Source organism: Limulus polyphemus, unplaced genomic scaffold (genome assembly GCF_000517525.1).
Source record: "Limulus polyphemus unplaced genomic scaffold, Limulus_polyphemus-2.1.2 Scaffold2748, whole genome shotgun sequence".
Lineage (NCBI taxonomy): Eukaryota > Metazoa > Arthropoda > Merostomata > Xiphosura > Limulidae > Limulus > Limulus polyphemus.
The window spans coordinates 22,609-35,592 of record NW_013668358.1 but is presented as its reverse complement, the minus strand read 5'-3'; the positions used below and the strand labels follow the sequence as shown (position 1 = coordinate 35,592).

Here is a 12,984-nt window from a genome sequence, read left to right as displayed (position 1 = left end):
AATAGTAGTTCAGTAAAATTTTGAATACACGTCAACAAACGAGATAACATGGCCTTTCACCTGTAATCTGTCTCGAAACGATTAAGGGTATGGAGTTCACTGCTTACACCTACAGCATTTCAGCTCCTACTGCCCTTCACTGTCTGCAGCCAACTGTGGGAGGGCAGTACAACTATTAAGGTGGGGTTTGTAGTTCTATTTAAGATCATTTAGTTTTATTTAATTTCATTTGTAAGGGTGGAGAGGTTGGGAGTTTCTTATAGTAGAAATTTTAGGGTGATTGGATTTCTACCTTAGGAACTATAAGAACTTTCCAGGGTAACTGTCTTTCCACAAATGGCTGCAGACAGTAGGAGTTGAGACGTTGTGGGTGTAAGCAATACTTCTACAAAAAAAAGACATTCAAGATTTCAAAGTTCCAAACAATCAATATAACAACTATCATAATTACCCTCGTTTCACTTTGCAAAAATCAAAAGCTACAGTTCTGTAAGAAACGGCTTTTTCATTGAGGTATCTTGCATATCTTCTGATAAAAGTAGACATATCGTAACCTGAAAAACCAACAGTCAGTAATTAATGAGAAATAACAGCTTCTAACAAAACCCTCCAGCTCAATTAATGTTCGACACATGATCTGCTACAATCAGACAAAAACAGATTGTTGTATTTTGTAATTTTTAGATTTCTTATGAACATTTTAATTTTATATAATTGGAGTTGTTTTAAATAACATCATACTACTTTCCAAAGATTGTGTTTTCTGAGCATAAACACACACGAATATGATCAATTTATTCAACATAGATTGAGACAAAACAATTTCAATATCATAAAAGCAATTACACAACAGACCCATCAAGAAAAGTGATTCATGTTATCAAACAATTCTGAATACAAAACCAAGATAAATAAGTTACAATTTGTAAAGTATATACAGTATGTGGAAATAAACGGGTTATTTATAGAGAAATTAATAACAACATTAATTTAAAACAGGTACAAGAAATTAACATACATAAATTCCAGACTGAAACAATCTGAAACAATCAATAAAACCAGAATTTTTAATTCTTAAAAGATCATCAATTACTAACTCATAAATAAAAAATAGGCCCATGAATACCTTGAAGTCCACTTTTATCCAAGAAATTACTAAGTTGAAAGGTACAGTTGCTAGAGGCCAAATACTGTGTGAATCGCTGAAAGTATAGATAACAATGAAAAATTGTCTTACAATTATTGTACTTGAAAAATTATAAAAATAACAAAATGAACAATTAATGAAAACCATATTATCACACTGTAAATGAAAATGTTTTGTTCTCACTTAAGTGCTCTTGACAAGAAATCACAAGTTTTTTTTATTGCTACTGCTAAAAAGAATACTAGTTCTAAGAGTAAAAAATACATTTTTCTTGTCAAATTTTTTTTAAATTAAAAGAATACAAAAGTTAAAACTTCTACTGAAAAACAAAACAATTATTATGAATGAATAATCACAACCCAAAACATTTTACACCGTAATTAACTATCATATATCACACTGATATCTCTAATACAATACATGGCAATTTACAAAATGCTATGTACAGAGACATCTCAAAAGTAAATAGACACCATGATATTTATTCAATAGTCATTTAATTAAGAAAGGCATCCAACGGCTTCCATGGCCAAGTCAGTCACCTGATATGAACCCCATCGAGGATGTCTGGGCCATACTTGCTCGAACAGTGAGAAGAAGTTCCAGAAAACCAGCATCCTGTGGAGAGCTACTTGATGTTTTGCGTGCAGCCTGGGTCAAGATCCTACAGGAGAAAACTGCAGAGCTCATCGATTCCATGCCAGAACGAGTCAAAGTACTGAAAAATGACTCATCGATTCCATGCCAGAACAAGTCAAAGCACTGAAAAATGACTCATTCATTTTTCAGTGCTTTGACTCGTTCTGGCATGGAATAGATGAGTCATTTTTCAGTGCTTTGACTCGTTCTGGCATGGAATCGATGAGTCATTTTTCAGTGCTTTGACTCGTTCTGGCATGGAATCCTAGTGGCAAATCGACTAAGTACTGATGCACATTTGTAAACATTTTTGTCAAGTTGATAATGTGAGATAAATGACTATTGAAAAAAATAATGGTGTCTATTTACTCTTGAGATGTCTCTGTATAATATTCTGTAGGATCAGTACACTAATAACCTTTTCCCAAAATGTGTCAATACTTCCTAAAAAGACCAATTATCACAATTAAAATGAATTGAACCATTCCATTTTTTAGTTATTTCTACTAGTAAATATAAAAGACAAATGTTGGTTTAATACAGTGACCTTATACAAATTCTCTACATTAAACTGTTTGATCTCTCCCTCACAAAACATCAGAATAAATTCTCTAGTATCCAAAGTACACGTACAAGTTTGCAGTGAAAATAAGTTTACATAAAATAACTTTTAATAAGCTTTTTTTCTTCAAAAAGTTTAACAAGCTTTCAGTAAACATTGCAAGTGTAATGTAAACAAAAATCAGATTTTTTAAATTAGTATTTTCCTTAAAGATTGTCCATGAATATAGGGAATCAATGTTGACTGCTCCTATAGGGAATCAATGTTGACTGCTCCAGGTGCAATTTGATTTTTTATGTTTAGATTGAAAATACTTCTTGTCATCTCTGAAAATTTTCAAACTTTTTATTTGCAGTAAAACTTTATATTATATTTTATTTGTTAATGTAATTTACATAAGCTCTAAAACTTCATAAAACAAATATATCAAACTTTTTATTTTCAGTAAAACTTTATATTTTATTTCTTATTTTCTCTACCCTTATTCTATACAGAATCAGTCAGTTTAACTGACCTTATTATCACCATAGAAAAATATAAAATGAATCTAAATTACCCCTTTTCTCTTTCTAAAAGGACTGCAGACTGTAACACGAAACCACCATTGTTTATTCTAAATAGCCTAAACTTGTAACACTTTACATCTGTTTATACTTAATTTAATGTTTTATTGCCCATTAAACCATATCTAACTAATAATCCTGTCAAACAAGTTGTAAGTCACTCAGTGAATGTGTAGCTCCTGTTACAGTATTGATTGATGTAACATACAAGCTACTCATGAGCATACCTTGTGATGAATATTTATCATTATTTTTCTTTATCTTTACCTAACTAGTTTCTAATTTTTAGATTTTAGTTACTTTTATAACCAAAAATAAATATTATACATGAAAAACAGTTGCCAATGAAATTTAAGCCTACCTTTTTTTTGTATGATGATGGTACTAGTACACTAAATAATTTTTATTTGCTTAAATAATGCTTCTAAGAACACAGAATAACAACACACACAAAACAAACAACGTCCTATAATTATTATGATTTAACTGGCTTTCTAATTAGGGCAAGAGAGGCTTAAAATAATTCCCTTTGCTGTTCAATTTGAACAGCACAAGACAAACTTTTAAACTGAAGATAAAACTGACAATACTCTGAACTGAAAACATTATACATCATGTGGTAGATTAAAACTTAACCTTTATATTGGTTATAAATGATACAATTTAAACAGACAGAAGTATTGGCAATCTGTGAGAGAGGGAATGTGGCAAGTGTGCCTGATTTTCTAGTTTATGACTGTAAACAAATAAGACTGAAGGCTATAAAAATTACTTTGTGTTAGTAATATTTATATTATAATGAATAATTTCTGTTAAATTCTGTATTTCAAAGAGGGTTGATTAGAGAAGGGGAAGACCTTGAGACGACAAATGTCACATTTCTCCTACTAAAGGAGATTGAGGATGTTTTTAAATATTTAAAATACTTAAAACTTAAGTAATATTAAATTTTGTTTCATTAACTATGTTTTGATACCATGTTTATTCATATACATTGACAGTAAAATAGTTAATTATATTTTGTTTAAATGTAACATTGTAAATGGCCGTAACATGCACACACTCATCTACCTGTAGCAAAAGGGTTAAATTGACTAGTTTACCACTTTACCATCTCCACCCATATATTTTTGCATGAAAGACATCATCTCCACCCATATATATACACAAAATGTCTCACATAATTATTTACTTGAGCTGGATGATGATGATGAAGTCACTGGCATTGCTGTAGAAAGTGACAAAATAAATACTGGGTTTTCAAGCAGCAAAAGTGAAGAAGCAGAAGCCAATGAACCTGTGACTACCATAAGTAGAACCAGCATTACAAGCTTTCCTCCTGAGATGACAGTTGATCTTCACAATGCTGACTGGCAGTGGCAGGCTGGAGATTTATTGCCACAGCTGTTTGATTTCGATTTCTATCATGGTGGCATTGCTAGCAATGCAGGAATAAGTGATAATAGCAATGAATTGGAATATTTCATACTATTTCTGACCACATACAAATGAAAATAATACAGACAGAGTCAAATAAGCATTATTTATTTATAAAGGAGAAGGTAAGAGTGCCATCGCCATCATATTCACTTAGATAGAAAGAGGTAACAATTAATGAGTTGTATGTCTTTCTGGGATTGTGCATGCTAATGCCTCACATAAAAAAAACAAGAAATTAGTATATTGGGCCAAAGATAATCTAATTTCCACACCTCTATTTCTAAAGTCATGCCAAAATCACATTTCCTCTTGATTCTACAAATGCTGCATTTTTCGGACCACTCTGTTCCTTCAACAGACACACTGAAAAAAATAAGACTGGTGTTTTTTTATCTGAAAGAAAAATTTGGAGCAGTATTTTGTCCCTTCAAAATGTAGTGATTGATGAAAGTCTTGATCTTATTCAAAGACCGTCTAGCATTCAAATAGTATATTCCATGCAAGTGGCATAGAAATATCTGTTTTGCATGATTGTGAAAGTGGATTTGTGCTTCACTTCATTATTTACACCAGAGGAACAACAGAAATACCACCCACTTGGAGCATCTGGAAAAGCTGTGAGATAGATGATGGAACCATATTCTGATAAAGGACACAATTTATTTGTTGATAACTGGTGTACAGGTCCACAATTCTTCTATTTTCTATTTTCAAAAAGGGTTGGAACTTGTGGAACAGTTTGTTCCAATAGAAATTTTTTCCCTGAATTAGCACCAGTGTCAAGAAGAGAATTCTCCATTCTTCATGCAAATAACATTTTAGATATGAAATGGAATGGCAAACACGAAGTGAATATGTTTCACGAACAAAAAAAAGGTTGATACTGAAAGGAAGACAGAATAGCTGTTGAAAATAAAGAAACCTGATGTGATAGAGGACTATAAATGATACAAGACTCATTGTCAAAGCTGATATGCAAATTGGCTTTGCTGAAACTACACAAAGGTCACTCAAATGGTATTGTATGCTATTGTTTCATTTTGTAGAACTAGGATCCTACTTTCATACATGTTTCTGGTGAAGACAGGAATGTGACCCAAATAACCATTGAATCCCATATGTTTTGGCTAATTTTTTGCAATTGCTTACCATTTATGTTTTGCATGTAGCTATTCTAAGACATTTTATGTATATTCTTGAAATATATGGTGTTTATTATCTACATGTGTTTGACCTTTCAGCCCTCCAGAATAAATTGTCCAAGTGCAGTGAAAGACTGAGAAATGTGGAGATGATAAACAAAGAGAGTGATTGGGAGGGTGGGTAGAAAGTAAACACCGTTGCTATCAATACATCACCACAAATAAATCTTATACTGTTTGAAGAAATTATCTGTATGTATTTTTCATAGTAACAGAAAAAATACCCATTGTACAATAAAAAGAAAAGACATCACATCAATTTTGGATGTATAACAATATATATAATAAAATAAGCACCACTACATGTGGTAGCAAGCATCCACCACTAGAGGCTACCCAGAATAAAAATAGCAGTAAACAGCTGAAAACGTGGGCACAATTCCACACATTACCACATCCTTGCTAGTTGCCCAAATGTACTTTTTCATTGGTTTTATTTATTGTAATACAATTACTTTGCAAATTGTAAGGATAAAAATGCTTGTTACAGTAATGGAAACAACCCTTACATGGATAATAAGGCATTAAAAATTCTTACTCATAACAAAATTTCACTTCTTAATCACATTTAGTTCTCCATGGTAATATTACTTACACTATCAATAAGATGAAAGCCAAAGTTAACATTTTCCTAAATGGAAAATGTATTTCTGATAGCTACTCACTCACTTTCACAAAACAGCTTTTCTCAATTAGTACTGCCCTTTACTGGTGCAAATTTTTAATGCTTCCACTAGCCTTCCACGTCCAATTTTTGCATATCCACATGTATATGATTAAACAGTAGCTCTCCACTGATAGAAGCACGACACAACCCCTATACTAACCAGCATGTTGATCATGTCTAGATTGGTCAGAAGACCTACACCACATATCACCAGAAGTGGGGAGGCTGGGTGGGAAATGTGAGAGGAGGCAAGTATCTATCAGAAATACATTTTCAGTTTAGGAAAATGTTAATTTCCGATTCAATATTTTACATCCCTTCACAAAATAGCTAGAATCCCACATTGAACTGGTAGAGAGCTGGTAAAAAAATGATCCCCCTTTAGAAGAGACCATGAGGTGTGGAACCAAAACAGAAAATATCACACTGCAGAGGGAGACAGTACCACACCTGATCCAGATATATTCTTCTCTCTTTTATGACTGTGTTGCAAACATAAAAGACTAAAAACATGAAGTATTACCAATTAATGGTACCCCTGGGTGTCGAGTGGCTAGAGCATGAAAGACCATAGAGGTAATTTGACCTTATCCAACACTCAGTACTATCTGGAATTGTACATCGGTTCTGCGGTAGGCAGAGGATCACCTACCTTTAAAAAAAAATTGTTAGGGAAGACAAGCTTCTGTACCAAAATCTGTCTCCACTTGCATGCAACAAACACCTGATCCACCATGAACTGACATCCAGTGGACAGTAGGTTGAAGGCCAGTGGGATGATATCTCCAGTTTAAAACCTGGCAGCATTGGGTATGGTTCTTCCAGTCTGCTGTAGACAGTAGGAAGGTTGAAAGCCAGTGGGATGACATCTCCAGTTTAAAACCTGGCAGCATTGGGTATGGTTCTTCCAGTCTGCTGTAGGAGGAGAATACCCAGGTGGGATGACATCTCCAGTTTAAAACCTGGCAGCATTGGGTATGGTTCTTCCAGTCTGCTATAGGAGGAGAATACCCAGCCATACACAAGTGGGAATACATGTGCTGCATCCAGCTATAATGAACACCAGATCTGCCAGGAACCAACATCTAGCAGACAGTAAGAAGAGGGACAGCAAACCTGGGGTGCATCCCCAGCCAAAACCTGGAGGCATTGGCAATTTTTTATCCAGTCTGTAGTAGGAGGAGGGACACAGAACAGAACAGATGTGAGGACTTACTTAGCTGGAAACCTCCAAGCAACACCTGACCCCTAGGGAACCACATCCAGAGGATGGTTGGTAGGAGAAATGTCTCAACCTGAGGGACAAATTGCAATATGGTGGAGTGCTTCAACCAAACATTGGCTGCCTCTGGAATTGTACATCAGGTACATGGTAGGAAGGGCATCAAGCCATTGAAACATGATTTAATCGGGACCGAGCCATCTCTAACCAACACCAGGGACATCAGGAATGTGTATCCGGTGGATAGCCACAGTGTGGAAAAGCAATCTGCCAGATATATATATCTGTAGTGCTACAACCAAAACCAGGTCCATGGTAGCAAATGCTATATGCCATCAACACCCACAGAATGCCACTTCCCTACTCTCTGAGTGGTATGAAACATCACTCAGGAGGACAGGCCTCCATGGTCCAAGGACTTCCATATTGTACTAGAAGAAAGGATGAAAAAATATACTGGAGAGTCTGGGGGACCGTATCACCGAAGGCAATGCAACGGGTGACCACAATACCCCATTCTGGAAAGCAGAACTACCAGTTTGATGGAGTCAATCAACCAACACCTGGTGGCATCTGGAATTGTACGCCGGGTCCACGGTAGGAAGAGTCTCAATGTGTGCCCATAAGTGTACAGTCTAGGATGAACATATTTATGAAGCAAATACCACTAGAGAGAACTACTAACGGTCTACAGTACACCCCATCTCTACGGTGTGCATAACCTAATCCTGCAACATAATTCTTACAGCATAGATGACAAATGAAGACACATACAAAACCAATACCTGGTGGCATTTGGAATTGTACATCAGGTTCCTGGTAGGAAGAGCTATAACATAATTGATATCAAGCATAGTCACAGGATGAACAGTGTGGAATTTTGGAGAAAAAAAAGTATACCTGGTCAGGCACCACTCGCCACAGAGTGGGATCCACAATACACTATCAAAAAGATCCCTGTACATAAAGAAATAACATGAACATAGTAAAGAAAAGGTCTGCAGTATAAATGAAAACACTGACAAATTTGCAAGCAAAAACAAGCCCGTCTACACTGTACTACTGCCAATTAAAAAGTGATTAACGAGCGCAAGTGTGGAGAGGATGCTGGTTATGATATTGGCGGAAAGCTGCTGCATAATCATTTACATGTGGATATGCAGAAGCAGGAGGTGGAAGGCTAGTGGCGAGCATTGAAAATTTGCACCGATAGACAGCAGTACTAATCAATAAAAGCTATTTTGTGAGAGGAGGATATATAAAGATATCTGTGATATAATTAAATATGAAAAATATTAGTACAGCATTTAATTTACCATAAAGACTGAATTGACATGACTCTGCAAAGAATATTAGATTTCTAATGTTTACCTACTAGCCAATAAAAGAGTATCAGCAAGTAAGCTCTAGGTAGGAACTGATAGTTTCTGTGCATTTTACACTGTTAATTTTGTTTGTGTATATCAATCATGACTCACAAAACATTACAACTGAGCACAAATTTTCTTGCGCCAAAGTGGGGATTACCCCCTTGCCCCTCACTGGGTTCAGCTATTATCCTGGCACAGAGGATTTATTGCTGGCTCCTTAATGTTAGATATATCTGCTACACCTGTATAAACACTTTTTTAAACATCTACATGTAGGCTTCAGAGGTAATGTACAACAGTGTATGATGCTGGGAGTGACATCAGCCACTTGAAACAGCAGTTTTTGGATTGTTATGTCTTGCATACATACCTCTGAAAGACAACAGTCTACCACTATGTTATATTTGAAAAAATATATAATAGAAATAATAAAATACAGCAGGCAAAAAATAAAGAAAAAACTGTCAAGATTTCAGCCAAACACAATATTTTAGTGGCTTTGAAATATTCGTATATTTGAACTACTTGAAGTTTTAGGTATATTTTTTGTTAGTTATTTCCTAGTTATGCAATTAACATACACATACAGCAGTAAATCTTCAACAACTGTTTAAATATGCAAATTTAAGTCTTGTTTCTTAAAAAAAAATGCTGTTTTTTTTATTATATTCTAGAATTATACTAACCTCATTTCCATAACACATAAGATGATGAACAGTAACCAGAGATTTAAAAACAACAACCCATGAAGAGTTTTGTGTTCTTGCTATCAGCAGGTCTGCCAACTCTGGGATGGATACGTTTGGCTCATTTGTGCAGTGTAACAGATCTGTAAATAGATACCTACATGTAGTATGCCAAGTTAATTCATTAAAACCAGTTTTGATTCACTGTGATATTTTTTCTTTTAAAAACAAATATTTATTCTTAAAATATCCATTATAAGATCAAAGCCATAGAGATGCAAAGAAAACTAGAAAAAAAATTCCCTTTGTTTACTTGCATTAAAACATGAGGAGACCAGGTAAGAACATTTATTTAAAACTATAGACACTTTAGTAATCTAAAACAACTAAACATGTGTCTTTTAATTTTTTGAACTTACTGTAATTAAAGCTTTAGATTTAATTTCCATAAATAAATTTGAAATTGTAAGCTGCATAATAGTCTCTTACATAAAATTAACATACATTTTGCAACTTAAATTGTCAAGAAAATAATTTAAGGAATATTAGAATTGACAAGAAGTTTAAAGAAATGTATCAATAATATCAACTCTACTATTTTATAACAACACAGTTTACACTAAACATAAATTTTGTAATGTTCAATCTACTTTTTAATAGAGCATAAAAAAAACAAAAAACACTTGCCACGAGATTCATAAATAAATTTATTTTAAACTAAATTGGTTTGGTTTTTAGTAGCAATGTAGTAAACAGGATATACAAATCATCAAGGTTATGATACTCAAGAAGTTCATTTCCCATGTATGTATTATATACCATGGCTTGTAGAGCATGGTACAGACTGGCTCATGTCAAAAGGGTAATATATGTGTGTATAAATGAACTCTCACAGTGAAACCTAAATCTATCTTCCTTTACAATATGTTTAAAATAACAGAAACAGTACACAAAATACAGTAAAAGTGTGAGCTCAGAATTACTTTTCATGAAAAATCAAGTATCAGTATTTCCCAAATGAAGAATGGTTAGATTAAAATATAGAATGAATGTTTTTGAAGGTATCCAGGTGACACTTGTGTTATAAAAGTTGTAAAAAACTTTTCATTGTAATTGGAATGTGTTACCTACTTTCTTTATCTTTGATTACAACAAAAACAACAGCTGTAAGCTGCAACAACTAATTCATAGATTAACATGAACGTATACAAGCATGTTAAACATTTATCTAAAAACAACACTCTGTAAATGAGCACAGTCCTTTTAAAAATGAGTAAGCACTTCACTAGAAATCTTAATGTGAGACAAACTTAGTTTTAACACTTTTTTTAGTATAATTATTAACAGAGGCCTTTCCTTTAGGAGTGTGCACAAGTATTAGAACAAATAATAAATGGCTATTATAACTATAAAAATGAATCTTAATAAACACCAGTTGTATGAATGCAATTTTCTTCCCTGTGTTGTATTATAACCATAATTGTTTATTTTTCAGTTTCTTCATAAATTATATATGAAACACAAACGAGTATTCCGCCCACTTAACAATTATTCAAAACTATTTCTACAACACATACACACACTCAATTAAATATACAACTTAAAAATAGAAAAGAATTTAGCTTTGACCACAAAAAACTGGCACAGGCAACTATATAAAGCTTGTATAAATAAACAGAAAAGAACCACATGTACAGCTATCACTACATCACCAAATAGGCTCACAGTAATTTTTGGTACTTGAAATACAATGAATTCTTTGAGTTTCTTTGTAATTCTACTGAAGGAAAATTAACTTTCTTGGAAGTTTGAAAAGTGATATATGTATCATTTTCAATTTTCTTGTACATCAAATTGCTTGCTATATTTCTAATATGTATATATATATATAAAATTACAAAGTAACTAATCCAGGTTTCAAATACTAATAAAAATTTGTTTTTGAATACATGAAACTTGACTCAATTAGTGAAATTAAAATTTCAGGCATACTTTACATGATAACATAACATTAGACCCATGCTATATACACACACCCCATGGTTACTCTTTCTATATTTTTTTCATACAGATACAGAATAAGTGCAAAACATTGATAGCATACATGTACTTGGATTGGAGCTTATTAAATATCTCTGAGAGGTTGCAATTACTAATCTGTCAATTTGTGGAGAGATGAAGTATCTCCACAAAAATTTTGTTCACGAGTACAAACAATGATTTTGTTTTAAAGCACCGGTTGTTTTAGAATAGGTCTTACATAAAGAAAACTCCAGAAAAAGTAATATTAAAATGTCATTTTGCATTAGGTAACTAATAAAATAATTTCTGATGAACATAAAAATAAAATAAACCATTCAAGCAATACTTTAATACAACGTAACTTCAGAAGTTGATCCATATTCTATACCACTAGAACATGAAAGAACAATTTAATTGGATAGACTAGTTAAGTTTTTACAGTCATGTAAAAACCAGTGATGTCATGAACCTTGACAGTGGTTCATAATAGGGATTGCAAGGAATTGCACAAAACCCTAATAAAATGTTTGTGCAAAAAAACTTAAAACAGTAATGATTCAGTTCAAACAACACTAAAACCTTTACTATTACCTGCTAAGGTTGTACACATATAAAAATGAAAAAAAAAAAAAGCAAGCATGTTAGACTTACAAGGAAAAGACAATCTGCTCAAAGCAGTCCATTTGTAATTCTTTTTCTTATTCTCTTGCCAGCCTACAACAAAATGGCTTGGTACATTGCACCCAAACCTCTTGTAGAATACTACATAAGGTATTGTGAAGGTCGTAGTGGTATTGAAAAGTTGACAAGTTTCTTCTAAGTTTCACATAAGCTAAAAAACATCATGTTCTAGTGCAGGGGGTGGGCAACCTTTTTGTGCATGCGTGCCAAAACCAGCAAAACCTCTGACACAAAATTCTTCCGCGTGCCAACCAAAATTTTTTGAGAACATATTCTTAAGGTGTATCTGACAGTTAATGCAACAGCCACGGAGCTTGCTTGTCATTCATTCATTCGTTGACCCGCTTTCCTCTATTCAGCACCATAGAAATGAATTCTTCTCGCTAGCTCACTCGAGCGTGCGTGTGTGTCTGCATATAGATAAAGATAAAGTGTGTGATGAAGCGTCTCAGTGGGTGATGATAAACGGCCAATCAGGAGCGCTGTCTGACATCATCTAGTTATGGTGAGGCGGTTGTCTTGTCAACAAAAACCAGGTGCGGAGGCTGAAACCAAAACACTGATCGGGTCTGGGAAGAAATCTTTAAGGTAATTTGTAATGTAAAATTATTTATTTATCTGAGATGCACCTCTACACTGTATTTATCTGAGAAATAAAAAAGCCGCTATTGAGAAAAAGTCGTTAAATGGAGGATTACAGGAGATGGTTTCGCGTGCCAGAAAAAATTAGTGCCAGCGGTTGCCCACCCCTGTTCTAGTGTAAACGATGTTATCAATACTCCT

At 33.8% G+C, this 12,984-nt stretch overlaps 1 protein-coding gene across 2 annotated transcripts in view; it reads right to left on the bottom strand.

Annotated features, from left to right (window-relative positions):
- LOC106467807 (phosphatidylinositol-binding clathrin assembly protein LAP-like) overlaps positions 1–12,984 on the bottom strand; it is an 83,311-nt gene that overhangs the window by 55,762 nt on the left and 14,565 nt on the right. For both annotated transcript variants that reach the window (XM_013928185.2, XM_013928186.2), the window contains exons 2-4: positions 9,499–9,641; positions 1,127–1,202; positions 452–554 (exon numbers count right to left, since the gene is read on the bottom strand). In XM_013928185.2, the coding sequence (XP_013783639.1) occupies positions 452–554; positions 1,127–1,202; positions 9,499–9,641 (322 nt within the window). The remainder of the gene's footprint in view (positions 1–451; positions 555–1,126; positions 1,203–9,498; positions 9,642–12,984) is intronic.